The sequence below is a fragment of the Pseudochaenichthys georgianus genome, chromosome 2 (assembly GCF_902827115.2).
Source record: "Pseudochaenichthys georgianus chromosome 2, fPseGeo1.2, whole genome shotgun sequence".
Classification (NCBI taxonomy): domain Eukaryota; kingdom Metazoa; phylum Chordata; class Actinopteri; order Perciformes; family Channichthyidae; genus Pseudochaenichthys; species Pseudochaenichthys georgianus.
The window spans coordinates 5,908,972-5,932,313 of NC_047504.1; the positions used below are offsets into that span (position 1 = coordinate 5,908,972).

Here is a 23,342-nt window from a genome sequence, read left to right on the forward strand (position 1 = left end):
CGTAGAGAGAGACAATGTATCATCAAGACTGGAGTACTCCATCAGAGAGATGCTGTCTGTGCGGAAAGTTACAATGCCACTATCATCTAAAGCACCAACATGAAACAGTGTTTCATGTGCTTGCAAACTGGATGCATCAGTTGGGTTGACTGTGGTGTAAAGAAGGGAAACACTATCACTGTTTTCATTTGCAAAAACGGTGCTGCTTCCAACAAAAATGACATCTGAAGTACTTATCTCCACCGGATCTGTTACAGATGTGTCTGTAGAGAGGTGATAGGTATCAGGTCTGGCATGTGTGTTTTCACCTTCTTGAGCAGTTGCATCACTATTGTTTTCCACCAGATGTATGTCACTGGCAATGTCTCTCTTCTTGGTTGTTAAATAGAAACGTAAGAGAGGTAATTTTGTCTTTTCATACAGTTCCTTGACTGTGATACTACCCTCTAATGAATGCCGCTGAAAGTCCGTTAAATCAATGTCAAAATCAGTAAGGCTCCCCTCTGCATTTTTTCCATCTGGAAAAAACAACTGCACAGTCTTTTCAATTAGGTCCTGTTTTGTACTGTCCTTCATGACACTCTCTTTTCTGGTCCCCCCACCCTTTTTGGTGCGTACCTGCACAAATTCCCCTTCTCTGAAATGCACCCATCCAATTTCAATCTTTCTTTGATTCTTCTGAGCATTCTTTGGAGCGGTTTGATGGTCTGTCTCAGACACATGATCACCTTTATTTCTTGAGAGCTTTCCTCTAAGTCGCTCAAAGAGCTTTGACTTGCGACTCGTGGGTTCTTTTTCCTTCCGTCTACAGTGTCCAAAAACAGCCAGTCGATCACCATAGGATGGCAGATACTCTCTCAGCTGGTCATCTTACATGAGAGTTATGACACTGGAATCCATCTAAAATGAAGAAATATATCAAGAATTCTTAGGTCAAGTGAATTAAATTACAACAATGAAAAATCTGCATACAGAGCACCAGGGTATTATTTTCAAAGCTCTTCCAAACTTTGGGTTTTTTAATGTTTATTTGTGAATTGTCCAAATTAAGCATTTCCTATATCAAATCAAGTGTCATTTATAGAGCAAATTTAAAAACGATTTTTGGTCGAGCCAAAGTGCTGTACATGTAATAAAGATACTTTACTACAATAACAAAAAAATTTCAGAAATATAAAATTAAAATATATACAAACTACCTTTTCCTGTTCCATTGTCCACATGTCGTGACCTTAAATAGTCAGATAGCTCGTCCATCTTGTGACAGTTGAAAAAACCTCTCCACTTCTGTTGAATGAAATGAAAGCCTAAATGTAACCTTAAATACATTTGATTTTTAAAGTTGATTTTTACAAAATCGTTTTTGTTTGTCGTTTTGCTATTCAATCATCTTCACATTAAAGGTAGGTTGTGTAAGTTTGAGAAACCTGCTCGAGATCGCTAGAATTTGAAAATACACAACTGGAGAAAATCTGCCACTTCCTCACAGAGCCCCTCCTCCAACACACACGAACGCGCACATGACCAATGAGGGCACGAGATCAGTTTGTGCACAGATGGAAGGCTGACAGGCAGGTAGGCCATCCAGTCACTTTAGCCGGGCCGGCTCAGATGATTGGTCGTGCTTTCTACAGCGACACGGCTTCCACCGATGATATTTTTTTATGGATTTATTGTCAAAGCACTTCAGATATTCATTGCTATCGGGATGTTAAGAGCATTCCATGGAATATAACAACAAGCGTATCTCGAGCCGGTTTCTCAAACTTACCTTTAAATGTCATGTTTAAATAAGACTATAAACTATACTCCAAATGCTCCAACTAAGGAGGAAGGGGAGCATTATTTCATTTTATTAGATTTTATTGATCTTGTAATACTTAAAATAGGACTCTTGGTTATCAGATTTTCGTAAGTTGCCCTCTGATATGACAAATCCAATCTTTAAAGTGGGGAAATATTCACTCCTTTTGATTTTATTGTGAGGCATTTGGCTGGATGTTCAACAAAATAAAGAAGCCAATGGAACTTCAATTCATGTTTTTAAAATGCAATTTTTATTAAGAAGGGAAAGTTGTTATATATATGCCATGAGCGTGTTTATTTACTTAATGCTTTGCTTTTTTTCAGAACTGTGTAGCAAAAACTGATTTGTAAAAAGGGGTTGACCCGGCTTGTATTAATATTTTATGAAACAATTAGCTATCATACTGACTTGCATCGCAACAACTTTCATTGTACGTTGATACATCTCAACAGCAAACGTTGCGTTGCATGTAAACTAACAGTTGACTATTTTCAGACTTGTTATAACATTCCCATTAGGCTTTTCCCTCTTTCATGAACATAAGTTACCTATAAGCTATACTTTAGTTGTGATTAAGACTATATTTAATATAAGGAAAAATGCAAAATGTGTTCTAATCGGTCCCTACTCCTCTCCTCCTCTGCCTCCTTCTTCTCTCTTCCTATTCCTCATCTCCTCTATTGCTTACTCCCTCTTCCACACTTCCTCACTCTCTCCTCTTACTCTATCTCGTATATTGCTAACACACTCCTGCCCGCATTATCAAGAGCCTGACTAAGTTCTAGATTTGCCAAGTAGCCGAGATATCCATGTGTGTTATGATATTAGGGTCATGCAGAGTGAGATCGCTATATAAGAGAGAGAGAGAGAGAGAGAGAGAGAGAGAGAGAGAGAGAGAGAGAGAGAGAGAGAGAGAGAGAGAGGGGGGGGTGTGGCGCGTGCATGTGCGTGTGTGTGTGCATGGTGCGAGAGTGAGCGAGCGTTTTTATGTTTCTGGAAGTAAAACGAAGCAGTAGAAAATATAGGTCTGTGAAGTATTTTGTGTAACAAGAAGAACTAAACAAATGCAACGGCCTCCAAAAGAAGATCTCGCCTCTCTCCAGTCATTTCGATATGATTGAACCTGAAGCTTGTTGCTTCGGCCCTGGGAGACCAGAGTAATCCCCTGTTTCCTCGACTACGGTCTGGGACAGGAAAGTTCAGGAAAGTTCAAAGTTCAACACATGCATAATGAATGCTACCCATGCTATCTGACTGTACCACTTCGGTTTGGTGATGTTACCGAATAATCGCTATGGTATTATCATTTCCCCCAGAATAGCAAACTGAAAAGCGATAAAGAACGACCGTGCAATGTACAATTAACGCATGACTTTTTAACCACTGCGTTACATGTACTGTAGGCTACTATAATTAGTGTATGTACCGTAGCTGAGATAACATTTACGGGCTAGCAGCAGCAGTATGCCTACACTATTGTCATTAGTGGCGTGAACGTTACCACAAAACTATAGGCATATATATTATAGTTCATAACAGGTAATGTCAAAACTATGAACTGCATTGTTGTAGTTTAGCTGCAATATAGGCTATATGTAACATCTAACATTTACAAAAGTCACCTGTAATAGTTACCTTATTTAGGACTAGATAGACGCTGTTTGCATGAAGGGACCTTTGAAGACAGCGCCACTGCAGCGCATGCGCACTTCTTATCTTATAATTATGACTTTTTATCTCATTATTTCGACTTTCTTATCTCATTATTATGACTTTTTATCTCATAATTATGACTTTTTATCTCATTATTTCGACTTTCTTATCTCATTATTATGACTTTTTATCTCATTATTTCGACTTTCTTATCTCATTATTATGACTTTTTATCTCATTATTTCGACTTTCTTATCTCATAATGACTTTTCATGGGGATTTTATTTTTTTCAAGTGGCGGAAATGGGCTTCCATACAACCTTACATTATTCCAAACCACCGATTTTTGTAACCCAGGAACTTAACCCTTAAAAAGGTTTGTAATACAATTGTATAGATCTGTTCCTATATCGGTATCACTTTACAATAAGAATACCCTTATAAATGGTTTACGAATAGTTTGTAATTCAAATAATTGATTAATTAGGTTGTGAACACTTTATAAATCATGAATAAGCTTTTATAAGACATGAGATACAGGGCAACTGTGACCGGTTGATCGCCAAATAGTGAGCCCACATATATCTACTGTTAAACCTTATATTGGCTACTTAGCTTACTTCGTCCTCTTCATCAGCCAGTATCCTTGGTATCTGTTGCTCACCGAGTTGATTCTCACTAGTAGCCAATATAAGGAAAGGCTTAGTCATCTTGCCAAATAGTGAGTGTGATGATGTATGAAAACTGTCGAACTGGTTTATAAATGGTTGTTAATGATTAATAAAGTGTTTACATCCTAATTATAAACCCTTCATGACTGCTTTATAAGGGTAGTGTTATTGTAAAGTCGTACCCCTATATGCATTTCCACTTTTGCCTATAAGTTAGCCATTGCAAAAAAGCCTATGCAAATTAATTTCCAATTGTGGCATTCTTTAATCAGCCTTCCGACTGCCAGCTCCATAAACTACCACAAGCCAGCTCCTGGTAATACCAGAATAGCTGATGTGAAGTGAACACTAGGGTCCTTCTTACAAGCTTTCATTGGCAAAAGGGAGACCACATTTTTTTCTTATGTAGTAATTCTGTTACAAAAGTAGATATAAACTAAAATCATCTACTGCGGTTTACTTTTGCCATTGTTTTATATTCATACCACGACATTATTACACACAATTTGAGCAAAAATGTTTTTATTTCAGCAGGCAGGTTCAGACAAAAATATCTATCTACAATGGAATGGGAGAATCTTTCATCCACTCATTGCTCTGCACTGGTTCTGATACTGATGTGTGACAAATAAAAACCATAAAAGATAGAGGATTAGAAACGTATTGGATATTGTTAAATACACTGATTTCATATCATATCCTAGTCAGATATAAAAAGGGAGATCAAAGGATTCTTAAATAGGAACTCTTCTCATGTCCAGAAACAGGCACTTTACAGTTTTGCCCTTGTGAAAATAAATGTATGACAGAAAACTAAAATGACATAAAACCTAAGAAAGAAAATATATACACTCTCCACTTGTTTCACTCATCATCTTCATCTTTTGCCTTCTTTTTCTTCTTCTTCTTTTTTGTCGACTGGAGAGAGAAGAACAGAGTCAAACACTGGAACACTCAAACCTCTAATGAATAGTCTGCATTTCAAATGGCCAAACAGACTCTTACCTCTGTTACGGCCATTTCTTCCTCTACTGGTTCCGGCGTTTCAGGTTCCTCTTCTTTCTTGTCCTTTTTCTTCTTCTTTTTCTTCGGCGTCTCTTCTGCTGCTGCTGACGTTTCTGCTTCTTCTACCAAACAAACAGACAAGATATTGAGCATCATAAACTCTATTTTGGAGACTAAACCACAAGATAAGGTTCATTCCTGTTCTACCCACCTTCTACTACTTTCTCCTTTTTGGCCTTCTTGGATTTAACCGTCGGAGTTACAGGCGCTTCAGACTCCTCTTCCTCCACCTCCTCAAACTTCCTCTTCTTTGATGTGGAGGGAATAGTTGAGTCGCCAGATGGATCGTACATTCTCACTTCACTGAGACAACAAAAAAGGGATATTTAACACTTTTCATTGGAAAAATAAGATCTTTTCTAAAGAAAACTTTGGATTATTTACCTCTTGTGCTGGTATTTGTCTGCCTTTGCCATTGATTTGCCTGTTCCACTAATCCTTCGGATCTGAGAAGAAAAGACAAATGGTTACTTATTTAAGTAGCACAGCTAGAATGAAAGTAGAACATCTGAGGAAATATGTGAAACATTTAGTATACATCCTTATTCAAAATGTGTATGCATTCATGACCAATTTTAGATTGACTTACTCCTTTCTCCTCCAGCTGTCGCAGCCTGGCCTCCAGCTTGGCTCGGTTCTCTGTTCCCATCTCTGCGTTTGTGTCTTCTCCCAGGGCGTCATAGCGAATGGCCAGGGAAGCTTTAGCTGCCAGCATTCTGGAGATCTGGACAGAAAAACACAGCATATGTTTATATGCCAACCAATAGACTGTAATGTGTATTAATCAGTGCAGTTTGGGGACCTTCTGGACTTACCTTTCCCTTATTCTTGGCAGTGGTCTGACCCACTAGGGAGGCGTGGTAAATGAGACCATATTTTGGCGTGTCCTTGCGAGTCTTCAGGGCTCTAAAAAGAGCCTTCTCTGCTCCGAGGATCTGGACCGTGGAGGCCGGATGCTTTGCCAGATTCAGAAGGGAACCTTAAAAACCACCAACAAATAAATACGATGCGCTCACCAGTACCTGCTCATTGGGCCTCTTAACACAAGCTCAGATGAGGTAGTGACTTAAAAACATCAGTCATGATCAGTAAATCGACAATATGTCGTCATCATCACAGCTTGGCTGCCTCTCACACAGCGTCTTCTCTCTGACTCACCTGCATGTGCGATAAGACGGGCGCCCACCAGCTCTCCCACCATGACTGTCAGGTTGGGGGCGATAGCCATCATGCGGTTCTGCAGGTAGTCGTACAGCTGAGCGCGATACTCTGAAATATCAATCACCTATGGAAAAAAGGAGATGGGATTTATATAAGAACTGCCAGCCCATAACCAAAGAAAGAGTTTAAAGGAGTCCTATAATGACAGTTCAGATGAGGTAGTGACTGAAAAACCCACATGTTGCGTTTCAGGATAAAAGACAAATGTCGTCATCATCACTACTGTCTCTTCAGTTCTCCAAAATTCAACAGTGAACATTTTATAAATGAGTATATATATCTCTCTCTCTCTCTGTATAACGGTTAAACTAGGTAAGGAAGCGACATACCTGATCACACAGGTGCCCGATGTTGCCGATGTCCTGTTCTGACACTTCTGTTCCCATGGAGATCTCTGCAGCCAGTTTAACCTCGGCCTCGATTTCCTCAGGCAGGATGTCAGACAGATCAGAGGCGGCCACGTTTGTGCGTTCACCTGCAGATACACGGACACATTAGGATACTCAGGAATGTATAACCAACAGCCTGCAATAATATCACTAACAGTTTAAAATATGGGAAGTTTTACTATGCAGGGGATATCTACCGAAATGTGTTATTGAGTTTAAATGCAAATTCTTTTCTTACCGATTTTGCGGACAAATTTGCAGTAGGCCAAGTTGTCTGTGATAATCTTTCCCACCTCTGGAAAGTGCCAGCCGTACCACTCTCTGCAGCGCATGATGTAGTTGTTCAGCTCCTTATCCAGGTCATCCAACAGAGCTGAAGAGAGGGGAAAAAACTCAAACGTTAGGCTGCATATTCAAATACACAGTCACATCTCTGATTGTGACTGTATTTCTGATATTCCATTCAACTAGAAATTGAGAAAACAGTCTTTAAATGAATTGATAGTGAAAAATATCAATCATTGTTTAATATTGTTAACTGTATAAAAATACAACTTACAGATGGCCTGCACAATCATAGTGTCCACCTTGTCAGGGCTGAACTTCAGCTTGTAGCGGGACAAACTGCAAAACAGACAAGAAGCGGCATGGTTATTTCACACAGCAAGCTGCTTATGATCTAGGGACATTGCTGCCTCAGTGGTAGTGACGAATGCTGAAAAGCAGCAACAACATCGTATCTTTGTGCTATCTACCTGTGAGCTAATCCCAGAGACATGGCACTGATCTCCTTGGGAGGGAGTCCAGTGACGAGGCTCTCTATCTGACTCCTGATGCATCTCATCAGTTCAGCCACTACAGGGCTGTGGATACAGGCCAGTTCCATCTTTTCCTGAAAAATAGAACATGTTAGAGCCATAATACCACTTAGCTACCGATTTATAAAGATGATTGTTAAGTCACTTACTTTAATAACTCCACCGAGTTTTGCATCACTGATGGCCAGCTGCTCATGAGCTTCCTTTGCAACAACCTTCTTCAGCAATTTCTTCAAACTCTTTCCAATTTTTCCCTCGGTCATGGCCGTGGCAGCTGTAGGGAAGAGGTAGAGAATACTGCATTAAATACTACAACTACAGAAACTGATCCAAATCAGGGAAACAGTCAATTTAACATGCCCTAAAGGAATTTTAGTAAGTGACGAATACTGTGTAAAACATAAGTTTAATCTCATTTGTACATTTAGTGCGCAAAGAGTTTAACGGAGTCCTATAGTGACAGTTCAGATGAGGTAGTGACTGAAAAACCCACATGTTGCGTTTCAGGATAAAAGACAAATGTCGTCATCATCACCACTGTCTCTTCAGTTCTCAAATTCAACAGTGAACATTTTATAAATGAGTATATATATATGTGTAAAGGTTAATTGTTTTTTTAAATGGCTAATTTCCCTCACTATCTAAATGATCATTAAACTGTCTCAGTGGTAAAACACATGTAATTACCTGCTAAGGCCTCTGTTGTGTCCTGAAACTTCTCAAAGTGCTTCAGCTTCACACTGGCAGGAGAAAAACAAAAATAATTTAGACATTTTGTCCAATTTATTTGAGCCAAAATGTATTACATGGCGACATCTTGCTTTGGTTAGAAGCACATTCAACACTTACATTTTGTTAGCCTTTTCAGGAGTATCAAACTCCTTGTACAAGCTGTCGATCTGTTGCAGCTTAGACTCATCAAGGACCTGAAATGTAACAGAAACTCTCAGTTAGTAATGATGCATTAATAAAGATTAGGAGAGATGCAAAAGTACAAAAAACACTGGTATGTAAATGTATATTTAGTTAAGTTGTCTTATTCTCTCAGTATGTAATGCTGATCCTATAACATCATACATATATAAGTAAATGTGTAGTATGTATTTGAAGATTGACAAGTAGAGTCACATAAGCTAGTCTCAACATGCACACGTGGTTACAAGGCCTGCAGAGTGGCAACGTGCATTAGCTTGAGCCTTAACTTAAACCACTCCTGTACAAACAAAAACATTACATTTGCTAATTAATATAGTCGAATGCAATTTAAAACATGCTTACTATCACTAACGTTAACTACAGTTGAAAAGAAGCGACACAGTCTGTGGGTAAGTAGCTGTGAAGCTAACGGATGCTAACTCATGTGTAATAATTCCTCGTTTTTTTTTTAGTGACATTAAACAGAAGTCAAATACATACTTTGAATATGGCATATCCAGCGGCGGTCTCGAATAAGACGAGCATTTTGGCAGCAAAATGTGTGCGCTCTCTCAGTTGAGAGCCTCCAGGTACTTCACGAAGTCACCACGCTGCTGCACTGAGGAACACACGCGGCGAGAGGGAGAAAACTGCTATGTTGCCACTTCCGCTCAGAGGGTATCCCCCGAATCAGAAAAAAATCTCTCTTTTTTTTAATCGATATTTCGGATGATTTTGAAAGTATTCCTTGCATTTAATGTATTTACATTAATGGCATGGTTTAATGCTGAAAATCTACATTTAATTGAAATGTTATCAAAAGTGTAAAATAAATCCCAGTTTACTTAAAACAACTCTTTAACTTCCTTCTGTGTCTTTAAAAAAGCAACGTATGGTGCTCTATGCAGTGAATGTTTGCTTCACTTATAAAGCTTCTTAGTATCATGTATAAATAAATTCCACATGCGTTTTCTCCTCAACCTGGCAACCTCAGGAGATTGAGTTGTGTGTTCACTGGTTAATCTCGCGAGAAGTTTCTCAAACATACCGTTATTTCGAATTCAAATGTTTAAACTAGGCTTTTTGACACGGATAAAACAGCATAACAGAGTATGTCATGTGCGTATTTTAACAAAACAACCACTAAGGATGATAGCTATCGCTCATATTTGTTATTTTGTTTGTTGTGGTTATAAATGTATGTCCTTCCTGCTTTCGCGGAAGTGACGTACGTCTGTCTATAGCAAAACATGCACATGTGAGAGCTGCGTGGTGAGAAACCCAGATGTACTAAGTTTAATTTACTCTTGACGCAACGAAAGATTTAAGGGGTGAAGTATGAATGAACCGAGGCACTATCCTCCGCCGGACTTCAGTTGTCCCCCTCCAGACTTCATCCAGCCCTTCCAGCAGCAGCAGCAGCCCGGCTCCAGCAGCTTCCACCCCAGCATGTGGAGCTGGGGAGAGACGCCCGAGCCCACCTGGGAGTCCAGGGGCCAGGCTGAGTGGCATACAGGAGCAGGCTTTGGTCCTCCATCTGGCCGTGGAGACTATGGATCAAAGCGTCCACATGGTGAGTAGCATTTACTATTCAATTATTACATGATGAGGAGTTAATGCATCTACTTGGCCCTATTACTAATGACTTTTCTTAGACAAACCAATATCTAAAAACACTGTGGGAAAGTATTAAAGTGTTACTCTGCCAAAGTTTGGAACGGGCCATCTTTGAGCCCAATATGTGATTACTTAGATTACATCTCTCATATGCCATCAGGGTAATTGCTAATATGACATAATTTACTTGAGAGCCATCATGTGAATGTCACATCATTAAAATTGAGGTATTGATGTATTGTCTATGACTCAGCCTCAGCCTATCATAACAACCTAGTGAGGCTGTCCAACAACAGCATCTCTGACCCAAACCATGTTCTGAACAGTGAATATGAACTGCTACCATCTAATCGGAGATACAGGGTCCCACGATTCAATAAAGTCAGACTGAAGCACTCCTTTGTGCATCAGTCAATCCTCACAGTAAATACAGAGCTGATCCCAGATCAAATGCACGCTGAAGGCTCTTTGAGCAGCTTTTCTCTCACTGATTGTGCTGTTATGTTAAATGTTTGTTGTTTGTGTGTCATGTATTTGTGTCTGGATATTTGTCTGTTGATGTTGGACATGGAGCTGCTGTGACGCAAGTCAAATTTCATACTTGATCTGACAAATAAAGGAATATCGTATCGTATGTCTTCAGGTCAAAACTTTAACCGTGGAGTGCATCATGGAGGAAATCGAGGTGGAGGACAGAATTATGGTGCCCCCAACAATTATGGGAAAAAGGTATCTATCTGTTCGAACATTGTCATCATCATCTGGACCTTAATAGTGTTTGTCATACATTCTGCTCTACATTGTGAACTAATCCATCTATAATCCACAGCAGAAAAATAAGAAAGAGCCAGAGTTTTCACATTTTTGTGACACTTGTGACCGGAGCTTCAAAAACCAGGAGAAGTACGATGAACATGTTTCTCAACACGTAAAGGTAATTTGATATATCTATCAAGTATATTCTTCTTTCTTAAATGTCATTTATTCGAATCCCGATTCACTGACTAACTCCATCACATCTCTTGCCTAGTGTTCTGTTCCTGACTGCAGCTTCATGGCTCATGAAAAAATAGTCAGCATCCACTGGAAAAACGTAGGTGTAACACCTTGCTGTTTATCTGAAACTCTGTATTTTCCTTTTGCTAAAATCAGTCTTTTTCTATCCTGACTGCAGAACCATGCACCAGGCGCTAAAAGAATCAAGTTGGACACAGAAGACGAGATTGCAAAATGGAGAGAGGAGAGGCGCAAGTCAGTATTCTCAAATAGATTTTTGCGTTTTTAATGTTGTATATACATAGCTTTTGCCTATGATGTCTACTTCCAAACAGCAGAACATGATGATTGTTGTTTAACTTGGGTCTTAATGTGTTTCCCCAGACATTATCCAACACTTCAGAATATTGACAAGAAGAAGAAAGTGATGGATGAGCGTGAGCAGACAGGAGCTGTTCTAGACACAGCTCAGTTTGGGTACATATTTGATAATTTGGTTTGTAAGTTATGTATTTCGCACTGGATCTTTCTTGTTTTTTCTGTAATTGCAAAAAGAAACAACAGTACCTTTTGTATCTAAATCTAAACTCTAATATTTGTTTATTCCCAGCCGAATGAGGGGCAGAGGCAGAGGGCGGGGTCGAGGTCAAGGTCAAGGACGGGGCTGGGGTAACAGAGGGTCCCATGAGCAACACCCCCGAGGCCCTCACCCATCAGACAGCAGTGCCACAGAGAGACCCCCCCCTCTCACCCAGCCCCGCAGAGATGGGGATCCTCTGGGAGCACTCGCCAGCAGTGATCATGGTGAGTGACTCAGACATATACTTGGCATTGTATTCAAACAACACTGTTAACAGTCAGTGGAAATATGTTATTGTGCATTTTTTCTCACGTCTGTTTAATTGTTGAAGTCTGGTACTAATTCAAATGACTGTTGGTTTGATGTTAATTATAGACATATTTCAAAAATTCTGATCACCAAAACCACAAGAGTGGTTGTGCATAACGTCATAGATTAAAAATATTGACGCCGTGGAGTTAACATCTGTAAAGGTAACTTGTGTACATTTGAATCTGCTTCCAGATTCTGACCGAGAGGAACCCGCCCCTCAATCCAAAGCTGGTGCCCTCATGGTGCCTCCCAAGCAGATGAGCTCAGCTCTGGGCTCCCTGGTGGCCAACTACGGCTCCATGAGTGAAAGTGATGAGGGACCAGAAGGTACGTTTACCAACATCCTCAATGTGCACATAAAAACAACTTTAAAAAACCTTACTAAACAAAAAAAACCTTTTCCCTGTCTCCTAAATTTAGCAATTATAGAAGATCTGCTTACTATACTATATTTAAATAACAAATCTTTTGTCATGAGTAATTCAATCACAGATAGTAATTGAATTTTACCGAAGACTAGCTTTATTATTGGTAATTTGGTTTTATTCTGTTGACAGAGGAGGTGTAAAGCACATATAATGGAATTGCATGTCACAGGAAAAACACAAAAATATATTGATATTATTTGTCCTCTTGTTGCAGAAACCCCTATTAAAAGAACTAAAGACCTTGTGAAAGAAAACCAGGCTCTCCTAAACACAATACCGCCTAAGGATAGAGGACCCTCGAGAGGCCCGGAATCCTCTTCACAGGTTACACAGGGTCACAAAGATGCACATCATAACAACGCCCATCACACACATAACAACAGAAGAGGAAGAGGGGGCAGAGGACGAGGAGGCAGGGGGGGTAGAGGAGGGTACCAAGATACACCGCAGGCACGTCGTCCCACTTTACTTGAGATGGTAAGATTATATAAGCATATTTCACTGGATTTAAAATGTAAAATTGTCTAGATAATGCATCTTCTCAGCCCTCACAAATCTCTCTATTTTCTAGCTTCTGGCCGCAGATATCCGCCACGAAAGGAATGTCCTCCTGCAGTGTGTGCGCTATGTTGTCCAAAACAACTTCTTCGGCCTGGAAAGCAGACCTCAGAATAAGGAAAGGATAAAGGAAAAAGTCCCACATGTTATCCCAACTGAAGAGCAGGAAGTGAGGAAGGAAAAGCCGACAGAAAAGAACAGGGCTGTGTCTCCGCCTCCTGTTGATGAAGAGTCAACCGTCAAAGACTGCATCAGCCTCCATCTGATGGACACAGATACAATCACACCTACCTCTAATATTTATGAAGATGAAATATGGGAGAGCCCTGGAGCTATGTCCTAGCAAATTACTTAAATTAATAAATATAATTTTGTTCTCAATCGGAAAGGTAAGACACTAGTCTTACACAAGTTGGTGTTAATAATTGGATTTTTTTTTAAGAACGGTCTCATTTTTCTGTGGTATTAGATTGACTAACACTATTCAGTTATATTTTTGTAACATATTACATACTGAAGAAATACATTTGTTCTTATTAATAAATAAAATCAACTATATTACCAGTTTACCTTTGTGAAAACCTTGGTTTAATATTATTGTAAGCTTTAATTATCGGAATGCTATATGTAAATGATTTGCTGTGTTGTAAAACGTGTAGATTTGAATGGAAGCCGGAGGGTCTCTGGTTCAAGTCCCCGATCAGACTAAGTACAGACTTTCGAATAGTCTCATGGTGCCTGCCGAGATGCCTTTGAGCCAAGCACTGTCCCCCACACTTCTCACAAGGCAAGGCAAGGAAAGTTTATTTATAGAGCACTTTTCAACGCAAGGCAATTCAAAGTTTTAGCCAACTATAGACCTATTTCTAATCTTCCGTTCCTCTCAAAAATTCTTGAGAAAGCGGTCGCAAAACAGTTGTGTGATTACTTAAAAAACAATGATTTATTTGAAGATTTTCAGTCTGGCTTTAGAACACATCATAGCACAGAGACAGCTCTGGTTAAAGTCACAAATGATATTCTAATAGCCTCAGACAAGGGACTTGTCTCTATTTTTGTTTTGCTCGATCTCAGTGCTGCATTTGATACTATCGACCATGATATCCTATTGCAAAGACTAGAGCACTTAGTTGGCATACAGGGAACTGCTTTAGGCTGGTTTAGGTCCTATCTATCTGAACGCTCTCAGTTTGTACGTGTTAACGATGAATCTTCCACGCAAACCAAAGTTAGCCATGGAGTGCCACAGGGCTCAGTGCTCGGACCTATTTTGTTCACATTATATATGCTTCCGTTAGGCAATATTATAAGGAATCATTCTGTAAACTTTCATTGTTATGTGGATGATACTCAACTATATTTATCAATCAAGCCTGATGAAATTAATCATCTAAATAAAATTCAAGACTGCCTTAAGGACTTAAAAACGTGGATGACCTTATTGTACTTGGCCCGAAGAATCTACGAAACAAATTATCTAAAGACATACTAACTATGGATGGCATTAATTTGGCCTCCAGTGAGACTGTAAGGAATCTTGGTGTTATATTTGATCAGGATTTATCCTTTAACGCCCACATAAAATCAATTTCAAGGACCGCCTACTTCCATCTACGTAACATTGCAAAAATCAGGCATATCTTGCCTCAAAACGATGCAGAGAAACTAGTCCATGCATTTGTTACTTCTAGGCTGGATTATTGTAACTCTTTATTATCAGGGAGTACCAAGAAGTCAATCAAGTCGCTTCAGCTGATTCAAAATGCTGCGGCTCGTGTACTAACCAGAGTTAGGAAAAGGGACCACATTACTCCTGTTCTGGCTGCCTTACACTGGCTCCCTATAGAACACAGGATAGAATTTAAAATTCTTCTTCTCGCCTACAAAGCCCTTAATGGGCAGGCGCCATCTTACCTTAAAGAACTCATTATACCCTACTGTCCTACTAGGGCATTGCGTTCCAAGAATGCAGGGTTGTTGGTTGTTCCTAGAATCTCTAAAAGTACAATGGGAGCCAGAGCCTTTTCTTATCAAGCTCCACATTTGTGGAATCAGCTTCCAGTTTGTGTTCGGGCGGCAGACACCCTATCCGTTTTTAAGAGTGCGCTTAAGACCTTCCTTTTTGATAAAGCTTATAGTTAGGGCTGATTAGATTCAGCCCCTAGTTTTGCTGATATAGGCTTAGTTTGTCGGGGGACATCTTACTTCTTCCTTCTCTCTGTCTATACCCGTGTACACTCATGTTCCGATTAACCCAGCTTCCCCAAATGTCTTTCTTTTTGGTGTCTATATACGCTGGGATCCGGAATTCATGGATGATCCTGCGGTCCTGTGTCCTGGATCGCGAGCGCTGGATCTTGAGTCGTGGCTGTGGTCCTGGATCATAGGTCCTGGATGGATATCTTCGTGGATTCATCTTCCTATTATACACACATGCATTTCCAAACATTTGGACTACCTATGTTGCAAATGTATTATCTTTTCAATTTACACACGGCATCTATTGCACGTCTGTCCGTCCTGGGAGAGGGATCCCTCCTCTGTTGCTCTCCCTGAGGTTTCTCCCATTTTTCCCTTTAAACTGGGTTTTCTTTGGAAGTTTTTCCTTGTACGATGTGAGGGTCTAAGGACAGAGGGTGTCGTATTGTCATACTGATATTCTGTACACACTGTGAAGACCACTGAGACAAATGTAACATTTGTGATATTGGGCTATATAAATAAACATTGATTGATTGATTGATTGATTGATTGATTGATTGATTGATTGATTGATTGAAAGTGCTTTACAAAAAAAAAAAAAAAAAATGAAAGACATTAAGCATTAAAAAAGAAAAGCTAATCAAATAAACATTAAGAAAAAAAATACATGGATAAAAGTTACAGTGCAGTCTAAAATATAAATAGTTCAATTAAACATTACAAGAAAAAGTACATGAATAAAAGTTACAGTGCAGTTTAAGATATGAATAGTTCAAATAAAAGCAGCGACAGGGTACACAGGGCGGTGTGTAGTTGCTCTTAAATGCAGTGTCGAAATGTCATCATGTTTGACGATTAGAAGTTGTTTCGATTCCTCCATATCTGTGTACAGTTGATTGAGAAAATGAAAGAACATCTATGGTAACTATAGTTAATAACAGCTAATATAATGATAAATGTAGCTTCAATATAAAGATTTTCTTAGTTTTGGTTCCAAATATGAGATTTTAAATTGATTTAATCATTCAAATCATTGTTATACCATTATAGATAAACGCTGACAAAGGGGCTGAGATTAATGAGACATTTTATATAGGCTATATATTTTTTTTAAACAGCCGAGCATTTTTTATGATAATAATCTGTATTGACAATCCTGAAAACCTAAGGTACTTTGGATTTGTAAGCAAAGGTGGAAAGTATGTACATTTACTCAAGTAGTGTACTTAAATACAACTCTGTACTTCTACTTTCCTTGAGTATATCTATCTATCACCTGAGTATTTCCATTTTAAAGATCCGAGTAATTCTTCAACCTCTGTAAGGTTGTTTCTCCACTTTCAACAGCTGCACCTTCCACCTGCACACGCGCTGCCACTAGAGTCGCACTGGTCGCCTAGAAACCACCTGAGTCTCACTTCACCTAGCAACAGTGAAGTTGACTATCGGTATGCGAGCCAGCAAGTCGACGAAACTGCACGATAATTATTTTTAAATGTAAGTTACGTTAATGAGAATACATGTGTGACGTCTGTAGGTCAGTATTACTGTCATGTGAAGTGATATCATGGCTGGAAGTTGTGTTCGAGTTGACCCACGCTGTGTCGAGTTCAACGACGTGAAAGTCGGACAGATTTACAAGACGACCGTCACCGCAACTAATGTTGGAAAAGCTTCGACGAAAATAAGGTTTGAAAAGCCTGGGTTAAAGGTAAAGCAAACGCATACAGTCTGTAAAGTAAACACATATGTTTTGTTTGTATCAATTTACAAGCTAAGCTATACGAAATAACTCGATTCAATTAAAATGACGCAACGATAGCTTAGTTGCTTAATACTAGCTAAATTCGGGTTGAGCTAGCTAAAACTTCTTCAATAAATTATGCTAATATTAGCTCATTTCCTAAGGTCTATTCGACCATCATATACGTTATTTCCCTTTCTCCTTTTTAAAACAGTTTGCATTGTTATAAGAGAGTCTTAGTATGTTCTACCTACTCTAAAATGGTCTACCCATTAATTACATGCTAATTGCTTTTTAACACTAGCAAACACCACGTGCCAGAAATTATGCTAACGTTAGCTAATTACCATTACTTAGCTCTATCTATCTAATAATAGTAATATAGTTATAAATGTCTATTATAACAATGACGTAACAATGGCCACATCATTTTATGTTACACTAGCTAAAATCTCGTGCAATACATGATGCTAATTTTACCAAATGTATCTGTCTGTCCGTCTATCATAACAATAATAATAATGTATGATATAATTGTCATTATGGTATCCAGGAGAATTTCCAAAGTATTTTACTGACATTGTGATTTTTTTTGTTACTCTAAAAGTGTCCTATTAATTATTTACTTTATCTGAGTAAACTGTATAGCATTTAATTAGAATAGTTAGATGTGTGCATCTCTGTTTTAGAATGTTCTCTAAATGGTAAATCAAAATGTGTCACCAATGTGGTTATTTTGTGATTATTGCCCTTTTCTCCCTCATCTTTTCCATATTTTTGTTGTTGTGCAGTTGTTTAAGTTCACAGCATCTACCTTGGCCAAGGTGGTGGCTCCAGGTCTGTCTGTGAGTGGCCTGCTGGAGTTTACTCCAGAGGAAGAGGAGGAGGTCAGAGACTGCCTTCTGATTCATATAGATGACGTAGAAACAATCACAATTCCACTGATGTGGTAAGCGAGCTGAAGGACCAAACACTTTGCGTGTCACATGTTCATGCATTCATTTGACATTTTCACGCCTTGCTCCTCCAGGTTTCCCAGGGTTTTTTCCTTCCAAATGGACTCAGTGCTAGACTTTGGGTGTATTGCTGCAAGCAGTCGGTTGATCAGCAAACAGCACCAAATAACCAATCAGGGATCAGCACCTGGTAAATTAAGCATTTAATTCATTCTTCATCTAATCTAAGTATGTAACCTTATATTTTTTCAAAACATAGACTCCATGACCCATCACATTTATTTTGCTATAGTTATGCTATTATTCTATCCTAAGAAGTATTACAAAGTCTTCACATTCAAAACATTTATACTTAAAAGATTGCAGATACTCTCTACATTTTCATAAATGCAGTGACCTGTTTATAGAAAATACCGAGCCAGGTATAAACTGTTAACCTCTTATAACCCATGAACTCTCTCAAGTAGTATGTACTCTTTTCTTAAAATACTCCATGAGATTATTTGTATTTATTTTCTTGTGTGCATTGAAGGTGTGTTCCAGGTTCAATACAGTGGAGACGCGTCAGTCAAACTCTCACCCTGCAGTGGAGTCATAGCAGCTGGTGCTACCCAGTGGCTTAAAGTGGAGCTGCGCACAGACAGACCAAGGCACATTGATGAAAAGGCTATGTAAGAAATCATTTACACCAACATACCTGTGAACACACATAGAATATCAAGGGATTGGACACTAAATGCTTAGTCACAATTTTAAAGGGATTAAATACATGTAGTGGAGTAGAAGTACACCTTTTACCTCTGAACTGTAGAGGAGAAGAAGAACAAAGTAGCAAACCATTGAAATACTTAAATAAAGTACAAGTATCTCAATTGTACCCAAGTAGTACTTGAGTTTATGAACTTAGTTACTTTACACCAGATGCCATAAAGATAGAAAGACTAAGCCTTGCACAGAGGCATGAAAATACATTTTCAAAATGCTCAACAGCCAAAATTATAAATTGACTCCTACACAATTTAAAATAAATGCTTTTATATATTTCTATTAGATGTGACTCTTTGGTGTTTCTGTTATTATTAACTCTGCTGCTTTAGTTGTTCTGACTGCTAAAATCCTCTGTTATTCCTAATGTTAAAGCCGATATTCCGGGGGGTCGGGGGGCTCGGATCCTTGTCACCTTTTTCATATCTGATGAGTTTGCATCCCTGTTTTTTATAAAATCACTTCTCAGAAAGTGGCCAAATACTGTTCTTTGACTATACACTGTGCACTTGTACTCGACCTGCCTCTAACCCTCCTTTTTTTCCAGGGTGAAACTGGAGAATTGCTCTGCTGTAGTTCTCAACATAAAGGCTGAGGTGGTGGAACAGCATCTTGAGGTTTTTGACCGAAAGGTAATTCAGTCAAAGTGGAATTTGTATTGTTCCTATCATTGATACTCCATTCATCGTTGTTGCTTTCCCCCTCTTACTGGTTTTCCTGTTAAGACACTTTACTCTCTTGTGTTTTGTAGGGCAATCCACTCTCTTGTCTGTGGTTTGGACCTGTATACTTTGGAACGTCACATGTGGAGAATGTGGTTCTGAGAAATAATGCGCCCGAGGCATGTGACTGGGTTTGCCTGCTGCAGGATACGGCTGCTGGGATTGAGGTGGTGAGTAATTCCATCAGGGAAAGTTGGTGCCAAACAGCAAATATTGTGTTTAATCAAGATTATGTCTACTGTGATGGCTGTGTAGGGAACAGACCTCCAGAAGAGCACAGACGCCGCCCTGCTGGAGAGAATGCAGAAGAGCAGTTCAGCCACCCGTGACGTCTCTCAGGTCTTGGTGTGTGTTCCCAAACAGGGCCGACTGGGACCGTATGGAAAAACCACTGTGGCATTGTGCTTCAGCCCTCAATGCAAGAGGTAAATTGTCTGAATATGTCTGAAAACATTAGAAAAGTTACTATTATGGCGTAGAAAATGAAAAATTGTACCTCCCCGTCGGGGAATTGAACCCCGGTCTCCCGCGTGACAGGCGGGGATACTGACCACTATACTAACGAGGAGTACGCAACAACAAGGGGCGTGGCCTCTCTTATACTTTGAACTGCACACTGTTTCTCAAACAGCAGACGGGAAGAGAAGAAGCTTGATTACGGGGCCAGCAGACAAGACTACTGTCTCTTCCTGCTGTTTGAGTCATTGGGAAGCAGATATGGCTTCGTTCACCATGATGGTACTCACAATACACATGGGCACACACAGTTCATATAACTAAATCAGCATTATTCATTAATACATTAACTGATGATTCAAGATGGATCACACTGATCTTTTCTTGGTCTCTTTAGGTAAAAGCAGTGTGGAGCTGGCAGTGACAGGTTCTGGACTGCCTGTGTGTCTGGTGCCCAGTCCCTCTCATAGATATGATTTCCTCACTTGTGTGCTGGGACAACGTGTGGACCTGCTGTGTGTGCTTCAGAACCTCTGTCCTCAACTTCCTGTCAATTTCCGCTTCCAAAAGTTAGCACATTTCTCCACCAAGCCCTCCTCTGGGACTATTGCTCCTGGACAATGCCAGGTAAGGATTACGATTGATTCCATTACTCATTTATAGAATCAAAGTGGAGCAGCACATTTGGGAACCTTTTCTCTTTCTGTTGCATTCCTTAGGATGTGGTCTTATCTTTCACTGCACGGCAGCAAGGGAGCTTTCAGGTGTGTCAGAAGCTAGATGTCTTGGGTCCTGCTGTTCAGAGAGAAGGCATCACTGCTGATTCTGTTCATGAACTTGAGCTTCACAGCTTCCACACAATTACTCTAAACCTGTCCGCTGTCTGCTGCAATGAGACCACACAGCCTGTCCCTCAACTGAATCCTGGTGAGTATTGAAGGATAAATCCCATTGAAATTGTTGTTGGTCTTGTTCTTCCCATGTTATTTGTTGACACACTTGAAAAGTATGTTTATGAAAAACATCTTGAAAAATGTTCTTGTCCTGCTTTAATTGCTTCACAGGCATCACTCCAGCAATGACTAATCCAACTGGATCACTCCCTCACGTTCGGTCAAGTCACCTGGCTCGCTGTCGTGAGATGGTGCCTCATGCTGTCTTCAGCGCCGGCAAAACACTACTCCATGAACATCGCAGGCAGAGGAATCAAAATACAGGGGCTGAGGAGTTCCTGGCCTTTCCTAATGACCGAGCCATGAGCATCAGGCCTGCCTCTGCACACCAACAGTACAGGTAGAGGTTCAACAAACTCTACTTCACAGCCAAATTGTCGTATGTGTTTGAAACGTTCAAATACAGCAAATCAAACTTCCAAAAATGTTACATATTGGAGATATTTTTTTTTTTAACCTTACAAACTAAATATTATTTAGATAATCAGAACAATAATTAAATGTTGAATTTGGTTTCTAAAACTAGATTTGATGTGCTAATAGCTATAGCAGCAAATTGTCCTTTTGTTGTTAAAGATTCCAGTTATAAAGACTTTGTTTAATCGTGGTTAGGACCATCTTCACTGGTGTACACCGCTATAGCTATGTGGACACCAACTACGCCTTTACTGATGAAGAGGAGAAACAGAGGCAGCGGCAGCGACAGATTTACAGCGACTTCATCGTACAGCTCAGACATACACGCCTACAGAAACAAAAAGAGAGGTAGGTTGTCTCATAAGTTGTCTTTTTTTTTGTCATACATTTTGTGAATGAAAAGTAAAGTAAGACCTTTTTTTTGGTTATTAGACAGCTGGAAAAAGGGGTGGAAGATGTGGACATTTGCATTGTTCCCTCTCAAGGGCTTGATCCACCTTTAGTCCGCATCAGCGACCTGGAGAGCAGTAATATCTCAGAGACCAAGCCAAACTATCACCAAGCTTCCTCAGCAGCTAAACACAGCTCCAACCAAGACATGACATCTATCACCCGGCAGGTTAACAGTCAGGTTAGATCAATGGTGGTCTAAAGTTAACTATTACAGAGTTGAACTTAATGCAAATTCATGGAAAGGTTTATTCTTTTTAGCTGATTTTTAATCACCTGCTTTCTCTCTAGGCAGTGCGTGCAGTTCCCTCTACCAGCCAGGAGGTGGCAGACTGCAACAGGACTCTGACAGCTCAGGAGCTTTTCCAAGTTTGCATAGGCAAGGATCAATTCAAAAGTGCTACAGTAACTATTTCTTATGTTACCATGTGTACAATATGTATGAAGAGTTTTATAAGAGCAGGGTGTCCGCAGGGCCTTAAAAAGTATTAAAAGTTGATAAATCAATTTAGCGAAAATTAAGGCGATTAAAAAGTATTAAACGGCATTCTCCAAGGTATTACATTTTGTAGCTTGTTTTCAATAAGTATATAAATGCTCCAACGAGGTTGTATTCTACAGTCTGCCTGAATGTAATCATGGCGTAGGTGTGTAGTGTGATTCTGTGTAGTTCATTTATGGCATCCTGTTGGATTGGACGTCATCTGAACCGGACATCGCACGCTCACTGCTTGATAGCGCGCGAAGGCCCGTTTACGCCGGTTGTTAAACAACATCGTTATGGGGAAATGCAAGTCTGCGTCCAAATGGTTGGAAGATAAGGAGGAAGGACAATCAATACGGTATATAGTCAATGTAAGGTAAAGTGTGTCGCCAATGTAACCGGTTAAAACTCAAAGTGGCGATGAGGTCTTAAAATGTATGGAAAGGGACTTAAAAAAGATCTTAAAAGGTATTACATTTGACTTCAGGATTCCTGCATATACCCTGCTTTTAGTCATCAAGTTATTAAGCAAAACTTAAGTGAAGAGGAATTGTTTTGTGAAAAAGGCTAAAACACTATTTTCTCATTAGGTCCATTGTTAGTGGACTTTGGAGAGGTGTGTGTGCAGTCAGTGTGTGTTCAGAAGGTGGATCTGGTCAATCATCTGCCCGCGTTTGTCTGGGTGCAGCTGGAGGTGGACTGCCCTGAGCTGCAGGGCTCTTCCCCCCTCTCCTATGTCTTGCCCCCCAACTCCCTCACCACCCTACCACTGACCTTCCAAAGCACCAAACTGGGACACTTCTACAGGTTGGTGCAGGAAGCAGAAATCAATGGTTGCGGTTCAAGTGCATTATAAACATACTTCTCTCCTCCAGACCTGTATCCTACTCAGTGAACCAGCAACAACCGGGTCAGATTCTGGTCCAGGCCCAGGTCGTCCCCTTGGCTCTGGGGCTGTCCACTACCCTGCTGGTGCTCCGCCCTTCCCACACTCTGCTTGCTGGATCAGGATACAGGAGCTCAGTTACCGTTAGAAACCAGCGTAACCAGGCCGCAGAATTCAAATGGAGACCAGTAGTTACAGAAAGTGGCATCCTGTTCTCCATTCGACCAGCTACAGGTGCAAAATGTGTCAGAATGTCACATTGCATTTCTCCCTACCT

At 39.9% G+C, this 23,342-nt stretch overlaps 3 protein-coding genes and 4 non-coding genes across 7 annotated transcripts in view; 2 read left to right on the forward strand and 5 right to left on the reverse strand.

The window, feature by feature from the left end:
• Positions 1 to 4,636: 4,636 nt before the first annotated feature.
• On the reverse strand, positions 4,637 to 9,180 carry nop58 (NOP58 ribonucleoprotein homolog (yeast)). The gene is made up of 15 exons (XM_034096646.2): positions 9,041 to 9,180; positions 8,474 to 8,550; positions 8,312 to 8,364; positions 7,774 to 7,898; positions 7,562 to 7,698; positions 7,366 to 7,430; positions 7,045 to 7,179; positions 6,747 to 6,892; positions 6,355 to 6,481; positions 6,012 to 6,175; positions 5,786 to 5,920; positions 5,581 to 5,642; positions 5,348 to 5,499; positions 5,137 to 5,258; positions 4,637 to 5,049 (listed from the first exon to the last, which is right to left on the reverse strand). Exons 1-15 carry the CDS (start codon positions 9,083 to 9,085, stop codon positions 4,996 to 4,998), a joined length of 1,599 nt encoding a protein of 532 aa, XP_033952537.1. The 5' UTR covers positions 9,086 to 9,180; the 3' UTR covers positions 4,637 to 4,995.
• LOC117460809 (small nucleolar RNA SNORD11B) lies at positions 6,239 to 6,321 on the reverse strand. Its single transcript, XR_004553658.1, has one exon. It is a non-coding gene; the product is annotated as a small nucleolar RNA SNORD11B (small nucleolar RNA).
• On the reverse strand, positions 6,560 to 6,645 carry LOC117460797 (small nucleolar RNA SNORD11B). Its single transcript, XR_004553655.1, has one exon. It is a non-coding gene; the product is annotated as a small nucleolar RNA SNORD11B (small nucleolar RNA).
• LOC117460803 (small nucleolar RNA SNORD11B) lies at positions 8,082 to 8,167 on the reverse strand. The gene has a single exon (XR_004553656.1). It is a non-coding gene; the product is annotated as a small nucleolar RNA SNORD11B (small nucleolar RNA).
• A 569-nt stretch (positions 9,181 to 9,749) lies between the features above and the next one.
• Positions 9,750 to 13,550, forward strand: nufip1 (nuclear FMR1 interacting protein 1). Its single transcript, XM_034096893.1, has 10 exons — positions 9,750 to 10,112; positions 10,800 to 10,885; positions 10,986 to 11,090; positions 11,187 to 11,249; positions 11,331 to 11,407; positions 11,537 to 11,629; positions 11,763 to 11,956; positions 12,237 to 12,371; positions 12,687 to 12,949; positions 13,044 to 13,550. The coding sequence occupies exons 1-10, from the start codon at positions 9,878 to 9,880 to the stop codon at positions 13,371 to 13,373; spliced, it is 1,581 nt and encodes a 526-aa protein (XP_033952784.1). The 5' UTR covers positions 9,750 to 9,877; the 3' UTR covers positions 13,374 to 13,550.
• Positions 13,551 to 16,691: 3,141 nt separating this feature from the next.
• Positions 16,692 to 23,342, forward strand: part of LOC117458564 (cilia and flagella-associated protein 47-like) — a 68,373-nt gene continuing 61,722 nt past the window's right edge. Inside the window, 16 exon segments of the mRNA XM_071205304.1 lie at positions 16,692 to 16,943; positions 17,768 to 17,925; positions 18,007 to 18,122; positions 18,465 to 18,603; positions 19,245 to 19,329; positions 19,449 to 19,589; positions 19,675 to 19,844; positions 20,051 to 20,157; positions 20,273 to 20,502; positions 20,595 to 20,802; positions 20,940 to 21,168; positions 21,441 to 21,593; positions 21,678 to 21,876; positions 21,987 to 22,074; positions 22,770 to 22,986; positions 23,055 to 23,299. Of these exon segments, the coding sequence (XP_071061405.1) occupies positions 16,800 to 16,943; positions 17,768 to 17,925; positions 18,007 to 18,122; positions 18,465 to 18,603; positions 19,245 to 19,329; positions 19,449 to 19,589; positions 19,675 to 19,844; positions 20,051 to 20,157; positions 20,273 to 20,502; positions 20,595 to 20,802; positions 20,940 to 21,168; positions 21,441 to 21,593; positions 21,678 to 21,876; positions 21,987 to 22,074; positions 22,770 to 22,986; positions 23,055 to 23,299 (2,629 nt within the window). The 5' untranslated portion in view covers positions 16,692 to 16,799.
• Positions 19,916 to 19,987, reverse strand: trnad-guc (transfer RNA aspartic acid (anticodon GUC)). The gene has a single exon. It is a non-coding gene; the product is annotated as a tRNA-Asp (tRNA).

Coding starts and splice junctions, on each gene's coding strand:
- nufip1 (XM_034096893.1), top strand. CDS start 9,878: ATGAATGAACCGAGGCACTATCCTCCGCCGGACTTCAGTTGTCCCCCT. Junction 10,113..10,799: donor TGGATCAAAGCGTCCACATG/GTGAGTAGCATT, acceptor GTATGTCTTCAG/GTCAAAACTTTAACCGTGGA. Junction 12,372..12,686: donor AAGTGATGAGGGACCAGAAG/GTACGTTTACCA, acceptor CTCTTGTTGCAG/AAACCCCTATTAAAAGAACT.
- nop58 (XM_034096646.2), bottom strand. CDS start 9,085: ATGCTCGTCTTATTCGAGACCGCCGCTGGATATGCCATATTCAAA. Junction 7,899..8,311: donor CACAACAGAGGCCTTAGCAG/GTAATTACATGT, acceptor TCTTCCCTACAG/CTGCCACGGCCATGACCGAG. Junction 7,180..7,365: donor TATGATTGTGCAGGCCATCT/GTAAGTTGTATT, acceptor CCCTCTCTTCAG/CTCTGTTGGATGACCTGGAT.